We start from the raw sequence: 27,526 nt of genomic DNA, 5'->3' as shown, positions 1-27,526 counted from the left end.
GAAAAACACAAAAACAGAACAGTACAATGACATGACAACTCGCTTAAATGGGCACTTTTACATTTAGCTTTGAAACTGAATCTTCCGTCGTATATTGTTATTATATTGCTCAGTTACGTTTTTAATTGCGTCTGTTCTCTAACTGAACAAAATTATTTTTATTACTATAAAACAATCAACCTGATATCGATACGACTGTTTATAATTTCATACAGCTATATCTATAACGAAAAAACATTTTCAAGTCTTTACATCATATCCGGGAGATAAGTCAGTAAATTCGAGTAAAATCACAGCTTATCCTGTGCCAATGCGCCACGCAAAATTCAGATGTGGGGGAGTAATTTCTAAATCACATGAGGTCCCCAGATAATAGCCTACTTATCCCGTGCGAATAGGGCTTTAGTTGTTGTTGTTGTTGTTTTTTCACAGTGGGTCATAATATAGCATATCTTTGTCAGCACGTTTTGTGGTGTTAGGAATTGTTTTTCTGCGCATTTTCGCACTAACTCAAAACGTGCGTACACCACCTCCTGAGCTGGCGTAGGATTTGAGCGTGCTGTATGCCAACGTCCATATTGATAAATCTCAAAGTCACTGTGGTTTTGGGTGTACGCCAGGTGTTGGCCTACTCCTCATCGCATTTAGGCAAATTATATCTTAGGTGTTCCGCGATGGCAAGGAGGTAATGAAGGGTTCAGCCTCAGCTACCGTAGGCAAGAGTTTCCTACATCCCGACTCCAGCTTGATGTAAAGCCTGGCCGGGTACAGCAGGGCCGGCTTGAGCCCTCGCTCGTACAACTCCGACATAATCGTCTTGAACTAATTTTTCTGCTCCATAATCTATGGAGGAAAATCCTCGAACACAAGGATGGGATGGTAACGGAATTTCAGCCTACCCCTCATGGTCCGGGCATGGCGGATAATCTTGTCCTTTACCTGGAACCTGAGTAGACGAATGATAACCGGTCTTGGCCACTGGTTAGGTGGAGGCTCTATGCGCCCGTTCACACTCCACAGGCAAATCGAGGACCCCTCCAAAGACTTCCTCGAGAAGTGAAGAAAGCTGTCGGTTAGGGCCCCTCCATGGACTCAGGTACACCAATTACCCTGATGTTGTTGCGCCGGCTCTGTGACTCTTGCTAGTTAAGTATGGTCTGTCTGGAGCTTGATGATAGCTTCATTGGCAGCCTTCATGCATAACTCTCGCGCATCACCTTCACTCTCGAGAATTTCGAGTTTCTCAGCATGTTCTGTCACGGTAGTTATAACACCGTTCAACTTGGTCTCAAGAGATGAAAGAGTTTGTTTAAAGTCCTCGGAGATGGCGGTTCGATGAGAATCGAGCAGGTCGGTGAGAGATGCCATGGTGACCGCCTCGGCGTTTGGGTCGGTCTGCACCGCTTTTCGGCATTGGTCACAGCAGCTCAATAGCAGATCAACAGGCTAGTAAATATACTACTTTAGATAAGTTTAGGAGAGAGTTAGATTACAAACAGGGAGTTTAAAGATGAACAAACATTTGCCAAAGTGCAAGAGCGCGAGACGCAGCGTGCTTCGCTTACTACCACATCACGTGACAATCAGATAAATTTCAATCACAGTTGTCAATCAAAGTACTGACTAAACACTGATCCCTAAACCTACCCTTCACTGTAACCTTAACCAACGAAATAAACTGCAGGGCAGGGTTTCTGGTGAAGCGGTTTGGCACTGTGGTTTGTGCACAGACCTCCGTGTGTAACCTACAGGGTAGAAGCGAGCGGTAATATTTCAAGTTCAGCACAAGTGAGCAACACAAGAGGATACGGTGATGATCAGGTTAGGAAAGCCAATTTTATTTACCTAAGTTTTTCTACCTTTTTGGGAAAGTTTGTTAAAGTTGAGGTAATGCGAATGTTTCCTTAGCAGAAACAAATGTTAGCATACAATAGAGGGTATGCATCGCCGACACTTTCCCACCGGAACACGCCCCCTTAGCCGGGACTGAGTGGCAGAAGAGCTGCTGCATGATAGGATTTTAATAGGGGAAACACAAGTTAAAAAAAAAAAGAAAAACACTTATCGGTTTAAACTAAAGGTTTGGACTCGATATAGTGTTGTTTACAACTTACCAAAGATCAAGTGATCCATGGATATTGACATGCACCCAGGAATCATGTTTTCCTGACATTTATATTAGCCTGATTTCGATACAAAAATATTGTCAAGAATAGAAAACAAAAGTATTATTCAAATTCTGAGTATATCATAGGCCTGTTAATAATCTTTTTATCGCCTAGACAGCATGCAAAGAGGTGAACGTGATCTCACAAAGTTCTGTAATATTAATCAGTGAAGCTGACGACGCAATTCATCTCTTATATACATATGTCTACACTTAGAGAGTATTAGCGCATGTACAGAACTCGGCACTGGACAAAAACTCCAGCGGTGAGTGGATTCTAACTTCAACACCTCTGGCCATTGCAAGGCTATAGTTTCTTTTTTTACAAACTTCTATGTTGTTTCAATTTTGTAACTTTTCTATTTTTGTAATGTTAATTGATATCTGTTTTCTTAGGGCAAAATTTTGGTTAGCAAAGGACAATAAGCATAACACGTTTGAGAATACAGACAAAGCAGGGAAAGACTGTCTACACTTTGTTCATGTTTGAAAGACTTTGGCCACCCCAATAAAATCACTCGGTCTTACCTGGCCACCCCTGAAAAAAACGTTCTGGCTATGCCCCTGCAGTATGACTCTCACCCAATGTTCATTTTTCTTTAAGCTTTTTCTCCCCAACTATTTTTTAAAACAAGTATTTTATTCCTGGATCTTCTTGCAGTTCCCTCTATATATCTTACAGAAATGTTGATGTTGTACATTATAGTCATAGTTCATCACATGCTGTGTTCAGTGTTGAAATTGAACCCTTGTGACTTTATTTCTCAAATGTCTAATGCTCACAATCAAGCACAAATTTGTTAAAATGTATTAGCCTATGTAACCCAGAAGGATAGAAATGTGGGTCTGACAAAGGCTCACACCAAACAAACACATTACATACATATAATTATTTTTTTTTAAATTTAGCAAGAAAAAAATTTTTCACTGCTTGTTCATGTCCTAATTTAAAGTGAATGAACTGTTATTTCTTCAGGTGCATCGGGTGTTGGTACAGACAGAGTGTCAGTGTCAGTGATGGAGGGAGATTCAGTCACTTTACACACTGATGTTCAAACAAACCAACACAAAAAGATTAAGTGGTATTTTAATGACACCCGCATCGCTCAAATCAATGGAGATCTCAGACCCTGTACAGACATTCTGTGTAATGAAGGTACTGAGAGATTCAGAGACCGACTGAAGCTGGATCATCAGACTGGATCTCTGACTATCACAAACATCAACACCACAGTCTCTGGACACTATAAACTACAGATCAACAGCAGCAACAACGTCAGTGAGAAGATCTTTAGTGTGACTGTCCATGGTGAGTCATTTAATAAATGTTTAAAGACTAATGTTATACATGTTTGCTCACAATGTGTTTATCGTTCCTGTTTCCTTTGTATGCTTCCTCTCCTAAGTTATGTTCTCACCATTATCTTTTAGTTTGTAAATAAACTTCCCACCCAAAGTGTGCGCTCATTAGAGATGCGCGGTTGGTGGTTACAGCCGCAGACACCAGGATAAACCGCGGATCGGGCAGATGAAGTGACAAACATTTTTATTTTAAAGGGGTGGTAAACCACGATTTCACTATTCTAACTTTAGCTAGCGTGTAATGTTGCTGCTTTAGCATAAACAACATCTGCAAAGTTACAACGTTCAAAGTTTAAAGCAAAGGGAGATATTTGCTTTTAAAGAAATCCATTTCTAAGAACTACAGCAAACGGCCAGTAGGTGACTACACACATTCCTCCAGGGTTGGTGACATCACCAGGCTCAATATTTACATAAACCCCTCCTCCGAGAATATTAAAGGGTTAGTTCACCCAAAAATGAAAATTCTGGCATTAATTACTCACCCTTATGTCGTTCGAGACCCGTAAGACCTCCGTTCATATTCGGAACACAAATGAAGATATTTTTGCTGAAAGCTGGTGGCTGAGAAAGGCTTCAGATTGGCCTCCATTGGCATTCAGTACACTTATACTCCCAAGACCGATAAAAGGCACTTAAAATGTCGTTACAAAGTCCATCTCACCACAGTGACTCTACAATAATCTTACGATGCGACGACAATAGTTTTTGTGCGCAAAAAAAAAATCAAAATAACACCTTTATCCAGCTTGTTATTGCCTTCCGCGTGTGCCTCCACGACGCATGCGCGAGAATATGACGTAGCGCCGGGGCTCGTTCGTTACTGAAGGAAGGACTTCATAGATCAAGGAAATCCTCAACGCGTTTTATGACAGTGAAAACAGCGGTATACAGATAAGTAAATTGTGTGAAAAATACTGTGTTTTTTTACACGCGAAACATGAACACATGTTATATTGCACACTGTAAACACAATCAAAGCTTCAAAAAAACAGGAAAAACGGGACCTTTAAAAGTTTGCCGGTTCCCGCCTCCTTCTTCCCTGAACAAACAAACTCCGTTACACGGAGCAAGAACAATCACTGCTGAGTTTTGTTGGTGGCCATGATGTTGTGGTCCGGGGAAAGTCTTTTTCAGCTCGCTCCGTTAGTGGTGAAGGAGTTGGCTGAAGCCGTCCGTCTCCCACCACCCGCGAGAAAAACCCCAGGCTGAATTATCGACTGCTTTTGACAAACACCAAGGTCGTGTAGTAATGTAATTGCTCTCCGAATCCACATCTCTGAGTTTTCAAGAATATATCACAAAATTCACTGTTTATATCCTTTATTGACCCCTGCAGAGCACTGTACAGCTGCGCTTCGCTGTAATTTGCATTTCTAGACTTGTATTTCTTTAAATGCTGGCAAGTGTTTACAAGAGCAAAATATTTCATCACCGCTCAAAAAATAAAAGAAGAAAAGCAGGTAAACATTTGCATTGGGCTGTTAGTTATGGCAGCATTTATTCTTATCATACCAAGCATATGACATTTTATTTACAGCAAACAATCATGTTATGATTGCACAAGGTATGCACCACGAGAGCAGCGCGTTCCGATCACAAAACTCTCCTCTCCACCGTGAATAAATAACAATCCGAATGCACAAGGTTGTATCACTGACACTGAGGTGGTGTGCACACAGTTAATGTGAGAATCAAAGGCGAACAGCGCGTGACATACGTCACGACCAAACGTTAGCGATTGGTTATGGCAGATCCAGAGTGACTCTTGGCAGATCCAATAGTTTTAAACTTCAACAGAGTTCCCGCCTTCAAGGAATTAAAAGCTTGTCAATGGAGAGTGGCCAGACTCTATGTACAAATGAAATGCACATTTTAGAGAATTACATTAATTGAAAGCAATGAAATCATGTTTAGAAGAGAAACACAAATTTGTTGTGTAGATCACAAATAATATAATTAAGAAAATTGTGTTTTCCTGTTTTTTCAGTCTAGGAGGGCGGAGCCAGGCTAGTTGAAAGTCCCTCATTACATTAAAGCTACACTGTGTAACTTTTTTAGTCTATTCTTAGCTAAAAACACTTAGTTCTTTCAAAAATATATGTGCTCATTAATGTATATTTACTTCTTTCAAGTAATAAAGTATTCTCGTAAGTTTATAATATGCCATTGAAAATACATAAGGTAATGGGATCGAACTGGAAGCCATGTTTATCTTGGACTAAATCGGCCACCGTAGGAGTTGAAACGAAATCGGAATTGAGAGGAACAGAAACTAAAATTCACTGGATGGTCATATACCTTTTCACCACTAGATGGGGGAAAATATCACACAGTGTAGCTTTAATATCTCATCCGTTATTTTGTTTTATATACTCATATCTTCTAGAGCCACGCTTTCAATTCTTTCATGTTGTTGCTGGGTTTTTTTTAACCGCAAAATAAAGCCAATTTGTGTTTCAGGTGTTGCTGGTGCAGAGACGGATAAAACGAAGACCAAGACAGTAAAGGAGGGAGAATCTTTTACTTTTGATCCTAGTGTAATAAAAAAACAAAATGATGTGATGACGTGGTATTTTAATGACACTCTCATCGCTGAAATCAGTGGAAATCAGAGTCAGATCTGTGAAGATGATCAATGTAAAGAGAGATTCAGAGACAGACTGAAGCTGGATCATGTGACTGGATCTCTGACCATCACAAACACTAAAACCACAGACTCTGGAGATTATCAGGTACTAATCACCAGCAGTGGCATCCGTTTCAGCAGCATCAGCAGCATTAGGAGATTCAGTGTTACTGTAACTGGTGATGGTGAGCATCATTTCAGAATTTTAAAATACAGTTCAATATTTGTAAATCTAATAATAATGTCTGTCTGTCTTTATTGTTCCAGGTTCAGGTCTGTCTTCAGCTGCTGTAGAAGGAATATGTGTTGTTGTTGTTCTGCTGGTGTTTGCTGCAGCGGCTGCTGCTGTGATTTACTATCGCCACAAGATCTATACACCACTACAAAATAATGTAAGTATTATGTACAGCTGATCACAAACAGCAGAACTGAAGACTCTGTAGTTTATGAACTGAAGATCAGCACCAACAGCAGCAGCATCCACCGTCAACACATCATCAGCATTTATCGGTCTGTCACTAGTGAGTCTTATTCAGTTCATTTTCCCTTGAGCGGGTACTTCAATCTATTTGTTTTCAGTTTGTTTTACCATGAGCACTGTTTTTAGGCGATAAAACACCAGATGGCGCCAGTTATCAGTTCACTCAATAGCTGATGAAGGTGTAAATATGTGTATTTATTTACTTGATAGGAGGAGCATGTTTTGCTATTCTGCTGATGGTTGCAGGTTTAACTGCTGAGAATTTCTGGTTGAGACTGCATTCAATCTTGATTTAGTTTATCAGACTCGACTGTAGAGTGTTTGTGTCTGTGTATAACTGGAACATCAATCCTGTTCATTTCTTTTAACATCTGTGAATCTGTTTTCTTCTTATATTGTGGCGTAGAAAACTTGCCAAAGGGTGTCCCATCCCTTGCTAAATCAAACAACTAAAAAGTATTTTAATCGCACAGAGAAACATACAATATGATTTACAGTACATGTAAAATAATTCTAACAAAAATTCAACAGGAAAAATGTTAATTGCTAACAGTTAGTTCCCTTAAAGGGTCATTCTGAGATTTGAAGTTATGAGTTATGAGTGTTGAGCATCATAGAAGTCAATGTTACCATCCATTCATTTTTATTGTAGGAGAAAACTAGTTAAAGGGTTACTTCAGCGCTGGGAAGATGAATGTGTATTTAAACTGTGTCATTTATGTAGTAGAAATTAGGGCTGTCAAAATTGCTCAAAAATGACGTTCGAATATTCCCTCTAAAAAAAGCACGAATATTCCAACTATTCGAACATCTGGTTGCGCATTTTATCAATGACGCGCATTACGCACTCAAAAAAATGATTCAAGCCCTTCTTAGATATGACACATTTATATTGTGTTCACTTTATTTACATATATCTAATTAGGGTGAATACTTATATATATTTAATAAGTCTAACCTAAAATATATAAACAGCTTCATCTATGAGATTTATTTTAATTCGATTAACTCAAATTAATTTGGGCTTTGGAGCGCGCCATTTGAGCATGCGCATAACAAGCTCAGAGAATGGAACAGAACAAGCTCATGGTGAGGCCACCATTTTCTCATCTGGTGCTGCGAGGACTGTTAAGGCGAATTCCTTATTGGTAAGTATTAGTTTTTTTGTAGTTAAGAATTTACCTCACTGTCAAATAATGTGTATATCGTAATTCTGAGTGAAATATGCTACAGCTGTGAAAGTTATGCGAGGTGGATTGTTCAAAGTGCTTGCGATCGTTTTGGCGCCGTTTACTTGTTGCTGCCACTGAATTGGTGCATTGAATTGGACCTGATTAACACGAAAAATAACAAATTTCGACATATAAGTTAATCGTGTACGTGAGATGTTCAGTATTTCTCAATCTCCAAATGACTTTAAGCCCTGTGCGGGAAAATACACGAAAACACGATCCAAAATGTATTTTATGGATTAATGTATGATCCCTTAACACTAACGTTACCCCCAAACCTAAACATACCAATTTTACACAGAATATAAAGAGAATAACACGTAATGGACAGAATGTGATGGAAAATGACGATTTTAATAACAATATAGCATTAAAAAGATATTTTTAACGGCTAATCCTACACCTAAATAACCAAAACCATTTATTATAAATAAAAGCACAACAGACAGACCAGTGTAACGTTAATCACAATGATTTATTTATTGCAAAAATGTCAAAAGCGGTACCAAGAGTAGTTCAAATGACGATGTGTTGCAGTCGCAGTACTCTCTGGTGGTATGTAATAGATTTGTATGAGCACTGAGCAGGGTGTAAATTATTAATCCGTGAAAATATTAATCCGGCTTCAGTCCGTGAAGGCGCGCTTTTCTCTTTTTTCAAATACAAATCAACTGAAACACGGCATGTCACAATCTGTGACAAAGCAGGCGAGAGCCAATGAGCGTTCGATGTCACTGCCGTAAATCATGTCGTAACGCCTCATGAGGGCGCGTTTTTTTTATTTGAAATTTGAAAACATCCCAATGTGCGCGGGATTTGACATTTACGGTCGCTGATGAGTATGGAGATGAAGATAACTGGACAAAGGGCTGAATTTGGATCTGTTCCACGCAAACGTATGGATTCTAAAGAATTGGATTACAGCGAAGTAATAAAATTGATGTGTTTTAAGAATTTATGTTTTGTTTTTGTGTATCTTATGATCGACATTTCCCACACAGACTAATCCGTGGCGCTGCGCCACAGAATCAACACCGGCCGCCATATATTGCGAGTCGTTATAATTTTTTAACGCTATTTACAACACGCATATTCGTTCAGCTGCAGCCAGAGCCGTTGAAACGACATGCTCTGCTCTCATATCTTAGCGCGGCGCGCGCGGTCATGAGGCGCTGCCCATACATTTGAATGGATACACAACAACAGCTTCACTAATACTAGTCAGGTATTTGCAGCAATGTTTGGTAAACAGTACAGCATAGTGTGCATTGATTATTACGTCAACCACATGTACAGTATCATTTTATTATGGAGATACAACGTCGTTAATGTTTTTCTTGTATTTAGCCCTCAGGTATTCCTTAATCGTTCACACTCATACTCATTTATGGTCAAATGTGACCATACACCTTTTTCAATTAAATAAATGTTCTATATTTTGGTTAAATAATATTTATTGAAAAATTTGAGGAGATATTTTGGTTCTAAATAAACCTAATATTTATGCAATAATTATGGTCCATTAATGACCATTTATATTCTGTGTAAAACACTGCTTCTTGAAGCCTTACAAAGCGAATCAGTAAATCAGAGCGCCAAAGTCACGTGATTTCAGCAGTTTAGCCGCTTGACAGGAGATCCGAATCACATTTAAAATGGGCCCATCACTAGATATTGTTGGCACACAAAAAAATTATTGTCGCTCTACAATATTAAGGTTGAACCACTGCAGTCACATGAACTGTTCTAAATTAAAACCAATGCAGTTTGCTGATTACTTTTGAAATAAAAAGGGTACAATTCAGCTTGGCTTAACCAGAGTGTTTTGTGTTTTTGTCCAGGCCACTGAGGATGCAGAAAAGGAAATTTCAAGCACCGTCATGGGGATTTACACATTGCATAGAGATTCTTACACACCACACACACATAAAAAGTACAAATTTATTTTTGATACACTTACCTTTTTTTCTTTCTTTTTTTTAATGGAAAACTAAGTGAACGAATACATGTATTTCTACTTAGTGGTTCTAGTTTTTTCTAGTTATGCAAAACATGGTAACACTTTACAATAAGGTTGTATTAGTTAACATTAGTTAATGCATTAGTTAACTTGAACTAACCATGAACAACACCTCTGTTCAGCATTAGTTAATCTTTGTTAACGTTAGTTAATAAAAATACAGCTGTTCATGGTTTGTTAATGTTAGTTCACAGTGCATTAAGTAATGTTAACAAGATTTAAATAATGCATTAGTAAATGTTGAAATTAACATTAACAACGATAAATAAATGCTTTATAAGTGCAGTTTGTTATTAGTTCATGTTAACTAATGTAGTTAACTAACGAACCTTATTGTAAAGTGTTACCCAAAACATAATAGTCAAGTTTGTTTTGACTTTGCAATATTGATTAGTTTACATAATGACATGCACAGAAAAAGTACAGTTTTTTTTAAAGTGAACCAAAACATGAATTTCTAGTTAGTGGTTTTAGTCTGTTTCGAGTAATACAATTAATTAAGCCATAAATGTGTATGTTACTTGTATTAAGGGGTCAACTTTTAATATTACATTGTGTTATTAATAGTCAAGTTTAAAAAATACATTTTACAGTAAAACACTTGCAAACCTGTTTGAGTTTTAAATAAAAAATATTTCAGTCAATATTTGTCTTGTGTCTGTGGGGTACAAAAAAGGATTTCTTCATAATATTTGATTATCCAATTAAATGTTTTAATTCAAGTTTGACAAGCATGAAATCATTTGATAAGTGTATATTTAATTTTAAGTATTTTATAAAATTGAGTTGGACCAACCCAATTAAATTGGTTCAAACTGAGTTGGATCAACTCAATTAAATTTTTTCAAACTGAGTTGGACCAACTCAATTAAATTGGTTCAAACTGAGTTGGACCAACCCAATTAAGTTGGTTCAAACTGAGTTGGACCAACTCAATTAAGTTGGTCCAAATTGAGTTGGACCAACTCAATTAAATTGGTTAAAGCTGAGTTGGACCAACTCAATTAAGTTAGTCCAAATTGAGTTGGACCAACTCTATTACATTTCATTGCGTGAATTAGTTTTTTATGAGTTGGGGCTACACATATTTATTGGATGGAAAACCTGCCCTCAATTAAATTGAGTTTGTCCAATGAGTTATTTTTTTGAGTGCGTCAACAACAGGACAAATGAATACAAAGACACATAACTACTTATATAGGTAGTCTATTTAAGTTTAAACATATTTGACAACGTATTACCTACACAAAAACAAGTAAATCAACTAATGGCTAAAGACCGCAGACCTCACTCTCTCTCTCTCTCTCACTCTCACTCTCTCTCTCTCTCTCTCTCTCTCACTCTCTCACTCTCTCTCGCCCTCACGCTCTCTGCTCAAAACGGCTTAAATGAACAAACACATTTTGAGAGCTGATCAAGAGTTTTGTGCAAGCAATTTGTTCGCGACTCTTGTCCCAAATATAGCAGGCTTCATTCAGTGATTGAAACAAATATTAATATTAGTTTTACAGCATATTATTGAATGCTCCGAGCGAGCTGTGCTGCGGTAAACATGGAACTTTTCCTTGACATGAAACGGTAAATAATCAAACCAGTGGAAGCAGTGCATTTATCCTTCATTCATGCAATATCTATTCAGTCAGTTCCTCGGTTCCATTGCTTGACAGAACTCCCTGAAGCCTGTCCCATCCACGACACTGATCGCTCTCATGTCCTTACAAATGAACAAAATTAATTTCTCCGTTATGGCCTCTTGTCGTGTTGCAGACAGAGAGCTTGTGGCGGGCGATGTAAAGGTGGTCCAGTTTGCACATACAAATTAGTTGCTTATATTTACAAAACGAGCCTACAAAAGCATAAAAAAGCCCGTTTAATAAAGAAAAGTTCACGAAACTAAGTGAAAACTCACTAAAGTGTTTAGTGAAATTAGGAAATATTTAGATATCATACATTGAGTTGTATAAGTTAACGTTACATTTCTACATACATTTTGTTCTCATGTCACAAGTAATATCAAGGTTTAATTTGATCTGTTTTACATGATTCTTTTGTAGTGTGGTTCTCGGTGAAGTGTACTAAAATAAATATCGTCACCAGTGTACATTAGCCCACTTCTTCTCGACGCTTTTCCTGATAGTTTATAGAATAATTACTCCGAGTCGCCATCTGTCGTTTCAAAGAAAAGCACAACGCCGAGCGCGTCAAATATAAACGCCTCGTCCGTTTTGGGGAGGAGCGCGCGCAGTCAGCGGGGGCTCGCGCTCTGGAGACGGGCCAAAGTACACAAGGCTTCAGGCGCGCTAGCGCCCACTCGCAAAGCAGACAGCCACGCCTCTACTACCGCGGGCGTTTTTTCCCCCACATTTTTTTATTTATTCGAATATTAATTTTCACCTTCGAAATTCGTTTTTTAAAAACTATTCGAATATATATTCGAATTTAGAATATTCGTTGACAGCCCTTGTAGAAATGTGAAATTATTTTCGAATTTGCTGCCTTCTAGACTGAGAAAAGACAGAAAATGTATGTTTGTCTCATGTGGATGGAAGACAACAACTCCCAGAATGCACTTGCTTCGCTGCCCTATGATGCCACTCCCAAAGCCACGGCTATTGGTTATCACTTGTCCACCGCGGCACCGCCCCACCGTCATTTTGATTTTCATCGTAATACAATCATTTCGTTCAGTTAGAGAACAGACACTAAAATTAAAAACTGAACGTGTCTTTTCAATAAAGTGTGAGTGAGCCAAACGAAAGGCACGGCAGAAACGCAGCAGGAGTCAGATTTAATTCATCAGAGAGAAGAGCTGAGGTAAGCGCGGCAGTCATTCTCGGCGCGTGTCCAGTCTGGTGCGTTATCAGATCGCATATGGAAGCTTAACTTTCATAGGAATTCATTGAAAAGTTGAAACACTCGCTTTGCTCCGCACCGCTCCGTTATGAATGTCCGAGCCGAGCGGCAGCGGGCGTGCACATTTACATTCTGCGAGTGAGATCCCTCCCCTGTGGGTGGGTTGATAACATGCGGAACTAGCTCCTGTAGTCTCTAGCCTCTGGCCAAAAATCCTGCAATGACACAAAATGACGATATTTGTGTAATCTGAGGATTTCATCCAGAAATAAAATGCATAATTCTCTCGTCTCAGGGGGATATGAGGGGGAAAAGTACCATAATTCGAATATACTACCGGGTTTCTACTGATACAAAGCCTAATGCTAAATCACTGAAGTTACCCTTTAAATTGAAACATTTTTGCACTTACGGGTTTAAATTCATCTTTGTATCAATGTCACAGAATGTGATGTTTTGTCGTATTATAGTACAGCGATCGATGTCTCATAATTATTCATGAGTTTGCGTGTCCTTATCCTCTGAGAAGACGTATTGCTTAATTATTCACGAGTCTGCGTGTCCTTATCCTATGAGAAGATGCCTCGCTTAACACAGCAGCACTCGTTGATTGACAGGCGCTTCAAAGAGTGAGATCGCATTCATAAGTGAGAGATGCATTAATGGATCAAAAACAAGTGATTATTTCTGTGATTATATTTGTATTGTATTGTTTCTGCGTTGCATAAGTTATCGTCAGTAGGTCCTGAGTCTTCACACAAACGTGATTCATCCATGGTGAGTTTAACCCTTGTATGGTGTTCGGGTCTGTTGGACCCGTTTTCATTTTTTATCAAAAGAAAATAATATGATTAATTATTTTTTCAAACTGAGACTCATTGGCCGTGGCTCATTTTATGTGAAGAATATATATCTGAACACATTTTCAATGACCACACACTGTACACCCTCCCCCCACACACACATTTATATTACACACAGGATGTTCGGGACCCGGAGCTAATAAAAGTGTGGAAATTGTAGGTCCTGTGTACCTTTAATCTGTCCTCCTCCTGTCAGGGCCTGCTGTTAGTGTGTTTATGTTCATGTATATGGTTTATGAGGACACAACTGTGTGTAATGACATGGGTATTACAACGTAAACATGGTTTATGACGACATCTGTGTCCTTATACTAAAACGTACTAAATGGTGTTTTTTGAAATTCAAAAAATGCCAAAAGTTTTCTGTGACTGGTAGGTTTAGGGGTAGGGTTAGTGTAGGGGGATAGATTATACAGTTTGTACATTAGAAAAACCATTATGCCTATGGAGAGAAACCATACATCACATATCCAAGTGAGTGAGTGTGTGTGTGTGTGTGTGTGTGTGTGTGTGTGTGTGTGTGTGTGTGTGTGTGTGTGTGTGTGTGTGTGTGTGTGTGTGTGTGTGTGTGTGTGTGTGTGTGTGTGTGTGTGTGTGTGTGTGTGTGTGTGTGTGTGTGTGTGTGTGTGTGTGTGTGTGTGTGTGTGTGTGTGTGTGTGTGTGTGTGTGCGTGTGTGTGTGCATGCATGAGTGTGTGTGTGTGTGTGTGCATGCATGTGAGAGAGATTGTGTGTAAGTGTGAGAGAGTGCAAGAGTGAGTTGTTTCTACCCCTGCCGTTCCCACACGAGGTTGCAATTATTAAATGTGATCAAACAAAGGTAAAGAGAAAATATTAACCATATATGCTGTTTATATTGCTTGTAATTGGGATGAAGTAAACATCTGTTGAGTATTTTAACACAAAAAAATTTATTGTGTTGAATTAAAAACCCAAAAAGCAGCGGGTCCACCAGACCCACGAACACTGGCTCAATAACAAAAATATGAACACCACACAAGGGTTAACCTCTCTTTACGGCCCATTAACCGATCAAACGGCTCATAAACTTGTACATTTTGTAAAACAAAATTTTACAGTAAAAACTAATTCCTTTTTGGAAATAAAATTGTACAAATCATCTTACAATGAAAAGCCCTGCTTGACACTTTACATTTGATGTTTTTTTTTTCAGTTTAATAATTGTTTATTTTTAGTTTTGCCATATGTACCCCTTAGTTACAGTATGGTTTTATGGTACATATTGTTGATAAAATGTTGTAAATTAATGTTTATAGGCAGCATTATATTGCACATTCCTTTCTATATATCTGTATTTATTACGAGAGCAGGGGTGAAAGTAGGCTACCATTTTTCACAAAAACTTAATTTCAAAAGGTAATGTTTGAGACAGATATATTTTTGCAGTGGTCAATAACTCACAAGTGTGGTCTTTCAATACCACGTGGTAGTGTGTACAAATGTAGAACAACTTCTGTATAATAAAAGCTATTATTTTGTATTCCTCTTGCTTTTATGAAATATACCTGACTATGACCATGACTATTGGCCTTTATCTTTGCAAAAAAGTATTAAATTACATTGTCATTTAAAATTTCCATTTCATCAAATGTTTAAAAAGGAACCCAACACTACAGGCTTGAATTGTTTAGAACAATTTTTTTTATTGGCATATTCTGTTGGTATAATATGACATACATTTTTATACAGTGGGACACACAGATTTATACTTTTATACTGAAATGGATGTTACGACACTAAATAACCTGTAGATTAATTTTAATTAATTTTTAATTAAATCATTTACTCAGAACACCTCTTGAAATGAGAATATAAGTGTGCTTACCCCATTTTTTTTTTAGTAAGAGTGCTTAGTAAGATTTAATCTTAATGAACTACAGTATTTTCAGGTTATTTATATGGCAATGTGTAGAAAAATTACCTACCAACATTGTGATTGTCCTTTAGGTTAATCATTTGAAATAATAAAAACAATATGTTCAAACTTTTGACTACTTTCTTTAATAACTACATAACACAATACTTGTACTTTTACTTTCAGTACTTGAGTAGTACATTTTAAAATAAACTACTTGCAATACTTAAGTACAAACATTTTTGAATACTTTAGTACTTCTACTTTTGCTTAAAGAGCACTTCAACTTCTACTCAAGTCACTTTTTTGATAAGGAACTTGTACTTTTACTCAAGTATGTGTCTCTAGTACTTTATACATCTCTGCATACGAGATGCATAAAGAAATAACCCGCAGTACAACCAAGATCCACTAGTGGGAGTTCTAACACTATAAATTAACTTGCAAATGCCATAAATCTCCGAATGGTGAAAAGTGCCAAAACAGGCGAACTATCCATTAGATATAATATTTGCAGTTATTTGCAAGGCAATAACTAAAGTATATACAGTAGATGGCTAGGAGCACTTGTGGAGCGCCATAGCGGCATCAGTATAGCAGTAGGGAATAACACGGATAACTTCGCCACCTGGGCAAATAACTCTGCAATAAACGTGTCATTCATGCAAAGCCGTACTTACATCTTAAGGACGCACACAGCACAAAACTAGCGCAGGATTAACAGAGGATGGCTATTCTCTGCACCGTGAATAGCCTACTGCAATCATGACCCTGGACCACACGAAGTGAAAGCGCCTAGCACAACCACGAGCGAGCAGAACTACATGAACACATGCATTATGGGTAACGTAGTCTATGCCAGGTCACGGACTTCTAACAATAATAAATAAAACCACAAATTAACTATGGTTTTGCTTCAATCCATGGGTTTACTAGACCTTCGATCACACACAGCCTGCCCCTCCCCCTCCCCCGAGAAACCCTGCTTCTCACAGCTACACAGAACATAGCACAGAGAGCACATAAAGAATCAGAAGGTGAGAATAAAGGAAACTTTCTCGTTATTATGGTACTGCTAGCCAAACACAATCCCACAGTCAAAAGAAAAATGACAAGTCAAAGAAATGCGACATATCTTGGGCATGACACACAAAATGAAATAATTGATTGTCTAGCTGAAATGATCCGCACTTCAGTAACTAGTGAAGTTTCCCAAAGTGAGGCTTTCAGCATTTTGGTTGATGAGACTAAAGACCTAAATAAAAAAGAACAGATGTCCTTTGTAATAAGATACTATTACAATGGGTCAGTATGTGAGAGCTTCCTTGCCTTTGAGGCAGCACAGCGCCTTGATGCTGCAGCACTTTCACAGAAAATAATTCAAATTTTGCAGAAGCATGGCCGTGCATACAAAAACCACCTTGTAGGGCAAGCATATGACGGAGCCTCAGTCATGAGCGGAAAACACACAGGTGTGCAAGCACGCATAAAATCAGAGGCCCCATTAGCTTTTTATGTGCACTGCAATGCACATTGTTTAAATTTAGTATTAGTTGACAGTGTGAAATGCATCCCTGAAGCTAATTGCTTCTTTTCTCTTTTGCAGAAACTGTATGTTTTTGTGTCAGGGTCATATGTGCACCAAAGATGGCTTGAGGTACAGAGGGAGATGTTTCAGGGGGCCCCGAGAGAGTTACAAAGACTGATAGAGACACGGTGGGCATGTAGGTATAATGCTTGCAAGACAGTGAGAGACAGACTGCCAGCCATCATACGTCTACTAAAAGAAATATCAGAAGAGCAAAATGGTGACAGAGCTGTAGAGGCAAGAGGTTTATTAGCCCAAATAGATCTCAAGTTTGTTAGCCTCTTTGTAACATTCACCAGTGTTCTTGGTGAGATAAAATATCTGTCGGATATTTTACAGTCCCCACAACTTGATTTGGGCACAGCTGTCACACTTGTTGACTCTCTTGTTGACACATTGGAGAGTTACAGAGAGGGCTCTCTCTTTAATGACATCTGGGACAATACTTTAACTCTTACTGAGCAATGCAACATCAGTGCCACACCTTCAGGTCGTCAGGTCAGACCAAGCTCTTTGCTTGAAGGGCATTACTTGTTCACTCCAATAGTTCAAAGACAAGAGAGAACAGAGAAAGAGTCCTTTCGGACAGGTTCATTCATTCCAGTTATTGATGTGCTTCTCTCTGAGGTGAAGAGAAGATTTTCTAAAGAAAATTGTGTCATAATGAAAGGGATACAGGCCTTGAATCCGTGCAGTGCCATATTTTGTGAGAAAGATGTAGTGTTTCCATTTGCCTCACAATACAACTGCAGTACTGAGGATCTACAATATGAGATCCCTCAGCTTAAAGGGTTAGTTCACCCAAAAATGAAAATTCTGTCATTAATTACCCACCCTTATGTCGTTCGAGACCCGTAAGACCTCCGTTCATATTCGGAACACAAATGAAGATATTTTTGTTGAAAGCTGATGGCTGAGAAAGGCTTCAGATAGGCCTCCATTGGCATTCAGTACACTTATACTCCCAAGACCCATAAAAGGCACTTAAAATTTCGTTACAAAGTCCATCTCACCACAGTGACTCTACAATAATCTTACGATGCGACGACAATAGTTTTTGTGCGCAAAAAAAAATCAAAATAACACCTTTATCCAGCTTGTTATTGCCTTCCGCGTGTGCCTCCACGACGCATGCGCGAGAATATGACGTAGCGCCGGGGTTCGGGATTCCATGAAATGCACACTCTAACCCCATTTTGAGCACTACGCCAAGACCTAAAGCACGATCAATGTAGAATCCAACAGCTGAGACACGCGCGTCTTCCTCTGATTGTAAACAAATCACTTCTGGGTCATCTGTCCGAACGCCGGATCTGCGTCATATTCTCGCGCGTGCGTCGTGGAGGCACACACGGAAGGCAGTAACAAGTTGGATAAAGGTGTTATTTTGATTTTTTTTGCGCACAAAAACTATTGTCGTCGCATCGTAAGATTATTGTAGAGTCACTGTGGTGAGATGGACTTTGTAACGGTTTTTGAGTGCCTTTTATCCGTCTTGGGAGTATAAGTGTACTGAATGCCAATGGAAGCCTATCAGAAGCCTTTCTCAGCCATCAGCTTTCAACAAAAATATCTTCATTTGTGTTCCGAATATGAACGGAGGTCTGACGGGTGTCCAACGACATGAGGGTGAGTAATTAATGACAGAATTTTCATTTTTGGGTGAACTAACCCTTTAAGCGCATTCTTGAGAGGAAGCAAAGTAGTGGTCAGGAAACACCAAAGACATTAATAGAGCTCACTGTCTTTCTGGAGCCATTTAAGGAGGTCTTCCACCAAATGTTTAAACTGTGCAAAATTGCACTTGCACTACCCGGGAGCACTGCATCCTGTGAGCGCAGTTTTTCTAAGCTAAAGTTAATCAAAACTGCTTGAGAAGTACTATGACTGATGAGCGTTTAAGCAATTTGGGTGTGCTGAGTGTAGAATCAAGAAGGGCTAGGGCCATAAATCTTGATGACTTTGTGGATGTGTTTGCCAAAAAACATAGCAACAGGCGAATAAAGCTATTCTGAAGCCTGGTAATCAGAATCAGAGACTATTGATCCCTGTTGGGAAGTTCTTTTTGTAACAGTAATAATTATTTTTGGTTTTACATTAAGCAAAGATATAAATGTTTCTTACACATACTGTATAGCCCGGTAATCAGAATCAGGCTACTGATCCCTGTTGGGAAAGTCCTGTTACATAAAGCAAAGATGTGATTGCTTCTGTCCTTCCTTTTATTTGTATCTGCCAGTATCTGCTTTTCCCCAGTAACTGTTTTGTTTGCAATAAATGTACACCTTATGCCAAATATAATTGCAAAATAAAACAGAATTGTTGTGCAACTCAAAATGTTAACTGTACTGTTATTAGTCTATGCACATTATATAATGAGTAACATTAAATATAACACAATAAACCAAAGTATATTAGTAGGAGTTTCCTTAAGTCTTTCTGATAGTTTTCTACAGGCCGGTTTACTACACCAGTAGAATAAAATTCTGAAATTATGGTTTCTAGTTTTGGTGTGCCACCCCAAGATTTTAAGTGGCCCCATCTGGCCACCCCTATGAAAAATTTCTGGAGGCGCCACTGGATTCCGCTACTTTTGATTAGCAAATGGAGGGGTATTGTTGTGCAGACCTGGCAACCCTGTCCCTCGGTTCGCCCTTCATGCACTTCGTGCACTTCGAAGGCATGGCCTGGTCTGGCCTTCGAAGTGCACGGCCTTCGAAGTGCGCACCCTTCACTTTGGGACACAGCTATAGTATTCATGAACCGTGACACTGAAGGGACAATGACCTGAGAACAGTGTGGAGGACTGAAATGTCATGTTGATGATGAAATGTCATGTGGAGGAATAAAATGTTGAGGATGAAATGTCATGTGGCGGAATAAAAAGTGGACTCAATTTTTTTTTTTTGTAATTGCTGCTGTTAATGATAATTACATTTATAATACTCTCATCTCCATTTTACAATATATGAATCAATACATAGCCATTTGCATATATGGTCCATCCATATGGCTATATAATGTAAAATATAATGACTGTCATGCAAAATTTGATTTGGACTATTGTTAATCAACCTCTCTGTAAACCTATGCATGAGCTTGCTTAACTCATAAAAAAAATACTTTGTTTCAATAAACATACATGCAATAATGTAATACAGTTTTGTTTGTATATCAATGTATTTTAATATATGAATCAATATATAGCAATGTATTGCTATATATTTTCAAATATATGAGGAAGTTTCTGACATTTAAATATATTTTCTGATGTATTGCAATATAAATTCTAGTATATTGCAATATATTTTTGTTTCGTAAGGGCGGAACTAAGGGGCCAAGCCCAACCCCTAAATAACAACCCCACACCATAAAGTACCGTTCTCCTGGCAACCGCCAAACACAGACTTGTCCATCGGTTTGCCAGACAGAGAAGTGGGATTGGTCACTCCAGAGAACACATCTCCACTGCTAGAGTCCAGTGGTGGCATGCTTTCCCATACGGAAATGTAATATATGACATATATGTCCCTAAATCGCAAATGACACCGTCATATATGCTAAATATAAGACAATATATTGCTATCACATATATACATATCTCTAGATATATGTTGATATAAGTTTATAACATATATGCATTTTCCATATTAAATTAGTATATTGACATATATTAATACGATATATATGACTATTGTTTATATAATATTGTATGTTATGACCATATATGTCACCGATATGTTTAATTTATATATGCCCATTTATTTAAACAACATACATACATTTTATAAGCCTATGGTTTCCTTATTAGTTCATTCCTTCTTTTCCTTATTTGAACAGCTTGAACTTTTAACAAGTCGACACAATCCACATTTCATTAAAAATGTTTTTTTATATACATATATACAACCCCAAATCAGAAAAAGTTGGGACAGTATGGAAAACGCAAAAAAATAAAAAAAATAAAAAGAAGTGATTTCTAAATTTACTTTGACTTGTATTTCATTGCAGACAATATGAACACAAAATATTTCATGTTTTGTCTGGTCAACTTCATGTCATTCAGACCTGCAACACATTTAAAAAAAAGTTGGGACAGGAGCAATTTAGGGCTAGTAATGAGGTAAAATGGTTAAATAATGATGTGATTTGAAACAGGTGATGTCAACAGGTGATTGTAATTATGATTTGGTACAAAAGCAGCATCCAAGAAAGGTCTAATCCTTTAGGAGCAAAGATGGGCAGAGGATCGCCAGTTTGCCAACAAATACGTGAGAAAATTATTGAAATGTTTAAAAACAATGTTCCTCAAAGAAAGATAGGAAGAGATTTGGATATTTCACATTCAACAGTGCATAACATAATTAAAAGATTCAAGGAATCTGGAGGAATTTCAGTGCGTAAAGGACAAGGGCGCAAGCCTAAGCTGAACAACTGTGATCGGTGATCCAGAAATTTCCTGGAACCACCAGGGGCCAACTAGGGGTAGCTATAAATCAAAAGATCACTGAGCTGAGGTCATCCAAAAAGACTAACTTAAAAAAAAATTACAGGCTGTATCATATACCTGTTGGTGGATTTTCATGTTCTGTGCTGTTTTATTTGTTACTTGTTTTGTTGTAATATTGTATTTATATATAATAAAGTTGTGTTTTCAGTAGTTTTCTAATTTTGCGCAGCTTAATTGTTCTTTTTATTTTAAAACTGTGTAACAGTTTTGAGAAGCTGTTTCATGTCATGTGATGTAATGCTCCTCCCCACCTCAAGAGGGATCTAGGGAGGTTTCTGAAGGGCAGGTTATCCTTTTAAGAGGGACAAGTAATGCATGGGACCCTGTATTGAGGAACCTCTTTGGTTCTACAGCTCAGTAGGGTTTTCTTTTGGCCTCATTCGTCAAGCAAGGACGCTTCATCTGGACTATATGGTTTTCTTCCACACCTTTGATTATTTGGACTGTCGTTTGGTTATAGTTTGGGACACTGTATGTTGAACTTTTGTGGACTTCCATTGAACTGTCAGGATGGGGTAAGATGTACACTTCTTACCTGACTAGGTGGGAGTTGTGAGAAATGGACTTTATTTCTGAGTGAACTCTACATGTTGTGGTTGGGCTGAAATGCTCTAACAAGATGTGAATTGTGAATTTCCATTTCTTTGAATGTATGTTTGGTGATATTGTTGCTGTTTGGGATATTTACTCTTTAAACCTTTAAATATATTCTTCTCTGCTCTGGGATAAACGGATCTCCCTCATTTATATATGTTACAAAATGAGTGTTACAACTGTTTTAATAAAGTTTAAATGTTTTACTGTATTACTTATTTTTTGCTAACTGCACCGTTTAACATTTAAGGCTTAGGCATGTCATATGTATTGAATTGCAAGTGTGTAAGTACACATCCATAACCTATATTTAAAAAAAATGTACGAAATTAATGAAAGCATGTTTTTTTTACATTTGTTTAGTTTACACCATTAATTCAAAATATTTAGCAATTGATATACATAATATAAGAACATAACATATATTTAAAATATATGTGCACACTGTTTATATATATATGTCATTTATATATTCCATATACATTTATCAAAAATATATTTTATATATTTAATTTTAAATGTAAAATATATAATAAGACTATATAAAAAAACATATATTAGGGACATATATGTAACATGTATGCAAGCAATATGCTATGCATATATGTGTAGTTTGTATATTGAACATATATACAAAGAAATATATGTCATGTATATTGATAATTATATATGTGACATATATATAACACTGTATTATACATACATAAAATATATGGGCTAGTTTTATATGTCAATATATGAAATTGTTCCATTTTCTAATAGGTTTTATATATGGGCAGATATATATGTACATATATGTTTTCACTTTATATGTGGATATATTTAATATATGTATATTTCATATATGTACATATATTACATTTCCGTATGGGTTAATTACCCCACTTCATCCGATGCTTTGCATTGCACTTGGTGATGTAAGGCTTGGATGAGCTGCTCGGCCATGGAAACCAATTCCATGAAGCTCTACACACTGTTCTTGAGCTCATCTGAAGGCCTCAAGAAGTTTGGAGATCTGTAGCTTTTGACTCTGCATAAAGTTGGCGACTTCTGTGCACTTTGCACCTCAGCATGCGCTGACCCCGCTCTGTGATTTTACGTGACCTACCACTTCGTGCCTGAGTTGCTGTTGTTCCCAATTGCTTGCACTTTGTTATAATACCACTAACTAGGGATGGCTGACGCGAAACTGACGTTTCGGCACTTTGCCGAGATCCCAAAGTGCAGATGTTTTGAAACACTGCTCCAAATATTGATTTGAAACACCCATGTCACGTGACTATGGCTAAATGAAGCTTCCAAGTGTTTCATCAGGTGGCGCCTGCCGAAACTGCGTTTGATTAAAGGGGCGGAACAAACCACACAGTCACACATCTGTATGAACCTAATTCACCACAAAGTTTAAAAGTGAAGTAAATCCATCTTCACCTCGTCGTGTGTGTGAGAGGAGAGAGATTTTGTGATAGCAGTGATTTTGTGATATAAGTGAGATTTATAGTGCGCTTTGGTTAGTTAGGCTATATTTAAATGAGATATATTGACTGATAGGTATTGACAGTGACAGATAGGATAGATATAGTGACACATTCATATGTTAGATAGTGACAGATAGCACAGACAGCATAAGTTAGAGATATAGAATTATATAGATTCATATGTGATATATAGATAGATATATTAATAGAATAGTTAAAAATGGAGGCTCCACATAAGAGATGCCGTACATTTTTTTTATTGCTGAACAAATAATCATATACAAACAGCATGGCAATAACAGAACATTTTTGTATTACAAAATACAGATCAGGTGCTTGAAAGTACAGTAGAAAAATATATCAGGAAAATCGTAATAAAAGAAACAAAAAAACAAAGGGGCTAGGTTTTTGTTTGAAGATCATATTCTTCTATAAAGGAAAAAAGACTGATTGCATTTTCATATAAGAGTTTTTGTATAAGAGTTAAACTAAATAAAATCATGGTTTCACCTTTAAGAATTTGCATTTGTGTATATAACATTTTCCCAGCATGAGGATGTTGTTAATCAGGAAGTTATCTTTGTTATTGTCCATTACAAGAGATGCCGTACATCTGTGGTGTGGGAGCGTTTCCATTTGGAAACACCAAATAAAGTAAGATGTGTGTATTGTGATAGGCAGCTAGTCTTGATGCACCATTTGAGGAGCACTCATCCTGGTATTTTGGAGGGTGCAGAGGACAATAAGTGTCCCATGTGAGAGGATTTTTTCAAAGGCTGGAGAAATTATATGTAAAAAAAAAGAAGTCAGCTACTCCTTCAACAGCAGAGCAAATAATATTTTTGAATAAAAATGTAATGTAACAAATGTGACACATTGTGTCTTTATTTATTTTATTAATGTTCATTTTTCATGACCACAAAAAAAAACTCACAAAAAGTTATTCACAATGAGGAACCTACAGGTTACAAAACCTAGATCATGTAGTTGTCAGACAGATGTTAAAAACTGTTTTTTTTTTTATTTTTTACATGGATCGTCAAGGTATTTCAGATCAACACATGCAAGTGACCACTAGATGTCGCCGTAGAGACGGGTGTCAGATTGATTCGAAGCTTTGAAACAATATGGCACATTTGTTTCAACTGTTTCAGTGCTTCACGAAGCCTCGGTCTGCCCATCACTACCACTAACAGTTGACCGTGGAATTTTCACAAATGGACACAGATGGAAACCTATCACAGTGTCACGCTTGAATTCACTGAGCTCCTGAGAGCGACCCGTTCTTTCACAAATGTTTGTAGAAGCGTCTGCATGCCTAGTGCTTGATTTATACACCTGTGGCCATGGAATTGACTGGAACAGCTGATTTCAATTATTTGGATGGGTGTCGCAATACTTTTGGCAACATAGTGTATGTGCACAAATGCTCGGTCCAAACTCTTACACAACTTTCCACAAAGATGGCTGCCATTTCTTCTTCCGAATCAGTTGTCACTGAAGTACCTCTCTCTGTTTTAGATCCTATCTTTCTCTTCTTCCTCTTTCCTGCTTTAGGTGGCATCTCAGATACCGCATACCGGTGAAAGAATTGAAAATAATGAAAGACATTTGATCTTTGAAATTGAACAAATACATTTGCTTTACTGTTGTCAACCCCATCTTCCTTTTCAGAAGGGCCATCTGCAAGACTATAGAGAGGCCTGCAGGCCAAATGTGTGCCACACCTTAACGGGGGGGGGGGTTTGGTCTGATTTTGAATGTCTCACATTTGGTTTCAGTCACATTGTCAAGGAGAGATAAAAAGAAGTTGTAACTGTAGCTCTTTCTCTTTTATTCTCCGGCTCTTGAGGTCTTTGGGCCTTCTCTTCCTTTCACCCCCCCCCCCCCCCCATCCCTCAGGTAACATTCTATTCATGCTGTGTACGATTAATGGTATAAGTTTATCATCTCATACATCCATTTTGAAACTATTTTAAGTGTAACCGTAACCAGATTTTGTTATTAAATCCTTTCTATTACAAATACTGTGCTAGTTTTGATTTGGTATTGACTTTGAAGTGCTCCTAATTGCAATACAATATAGTCACATTATAGCAACGCTCTCCCACATATTTTGCTAGTGTAACTGCACTTATCTCCGTCGTTGGTATAAGTTGCAGTGGGTGAAAATAGACGAGAAAAGTACAGTTTTCTTCCATCTTTCTGATAACATTTCTTTAGTCGTTCAGCAACCCTCCAGCCTGAACACCTGGAGGAGTCCATTCTTACACCGGTGATGGAACAGGTACAGTTGGTCAACAGGCAAGTCATTTACAAGAGTACCAATTCTTCCGGACTTAAAGGTGAAGAATGTAGTTTGCAAATGCCCCTTTTTTTACACACCGCATCTCGCTCAACTCAAACATTGCAAACACGTTTTTTACAGCTTGTTAAAGGCTGATCTCAACAGTTAAAAGTAGGTGCCACAACTGTGTGAATCTGTTTACACTGGACACATCAAAGTAAACACTAGAACAGGTTTATTTATCTTTCTGAATGTGTGTATGATGATGCTGTATGGTATTGAAGCGTCCACTGTAGCGCGTTTCATCATAATGCTGCATTCACTTTTGACATGTTCATGTTCAATCCTTGAAGGTATAAATGCAGCGAATTTTGTCATTGTCCCACAGTGGCTGAACACCCTCTGTCTCTGCCTGTTACAATAGCCACACCCCAAACTCACACTATTGGTTGAAATGGAAAGTGATTGAGGGAGATGAACTCGAGTAAGAGAAAGTATTTTAACATAAAAAAAATCTTCACCTTTTAAGAAATGGGAGGGTAAATGTACTGAATTAAGTTTAATTACTTTATTATGACTAACTATCCAGAAGTTTTTCTGGTCCACCTTTTCTCATGTTTTGGACAATGACTCCGAACAATGATCTGAATATGTTTACCCCCTTTTCACTATATTTGCTGTTTTAACTTGCAATTCTGTATGTTTCTTTCATTCGTGCTGCCCATTTATCAGAATATCTTTTGGAGTTCAGTGTAAAATCCAAAGGATATGATGAAATCATTGAATATGGCTTCCGCTGCTGTTTTTGCAGACGTGTTCTTGATTGTCATACTACACCCAGTATCTACTGCCTAGCTTCTTTTCCCTTATTTGCATTTTCCAGTTGACAGGTGGTGTTTGTTTTGTGTGTTCTATCTGTGTGTTTATAGGGTGGAGTCGGCAGGTGCTGAATCGACTGATAAAAAGTCCTTAGTCAGTGTGGTTGTCGCTTGACCTTGAGGCCACTCCAACACCAGGAGTTTTTGTCTATTAATTAGTTATTTATTCTTTCAATGTTGTTTACTTCATTTGAGTATTGCCTAAAAATGATCTGCTTCTGGGTTGATTTCATTTGCGTGTGGCCTCCCTGTTTGTTATGCTGCCCTGAGTCTGGTGGTTTGTAACTCTCCACAAAGCCGACTTTATTCCTCCTCAATTGAAGAACGAGTTCAAGGGGTAGTTGTAATGCTTCTCATTAAGAGCCCTCTTTGTCACAATGGTGTGGTGCCGCAGGGAAGAGAAGATCCAGGGCTTCCACAAAGACGGGTTTATTTCATAAACGGGCACATGCACACATACGGAAGTGTAACATTTAACAACGGACAAGGAGTGCAGGGAGTAAGTACAATATAAAGGAGTGCTATTTGACGAGTGATGTGTCGTTCATGAATGATTCATTAATTTTGAACAAATCTTTAATATGACTCGAGAACAACGAGTTGTCTCAGAGATCAATTCGTTCATTTTATGTTGACAGCGCATGCGCAACCTCCCATATGTTCTGTACAGGAAACTGAAATGATTAGTTAATCTCTCGAGTCTCAGTTTGAG

At 37.9% G+C, this 27,526-nt stretch overlaps 1 protein-coding gene across 1 annotated transcript in view; it reads left to right on the top strand.

Moving 5' to 3' along the window:
* The window catches only part of LOC307120330 (uncharacterized protein), a 35,626-nt gene extending 28,621 nt beyond the window's left edge, over positions 1 to 7,005 (top strand). Inside the window, exons 2-4 of the mRNA XM_079807320.1 lie at positions 3,144 to 3,476; positions 5,993 to 6,343; positions 6,426 to 7,005. Coding sequence (XP_079663446.1) covers positions 3,144 to 3,476; positions 5,993 to 6,343; positions 6,426 to 6,571 — 830 coding nt within the window. The 3' untranslated portion in view covers positions 6,572 to 7,005. The remainder of the gene's footprint in view (positions 1 to 3,143; positions 3,477 to 5,992; positions 6,344 to 6,425) is intronic.
* Positions 7,006 to 27,526: the final 20,521 nt, after the last annotated feature.

The sequence above is a fragment of the Gobio gobio genome (assembly GCF_949357685.1).
Source record: "Gobio gobio genome assembly, chromosome: 24".
Taxonomy (NCBI): Eukaryota; Metazoa; Chordata; class Actinopteri; order Cypriniformes; family Gobionidae; genus Gobio; species Gobio gobio.
The sequence above is the reverse complement of the archived record's forward strand: the minus strand, read 5'-3'. Positions and strand labels throughout refer to the sequence as shown.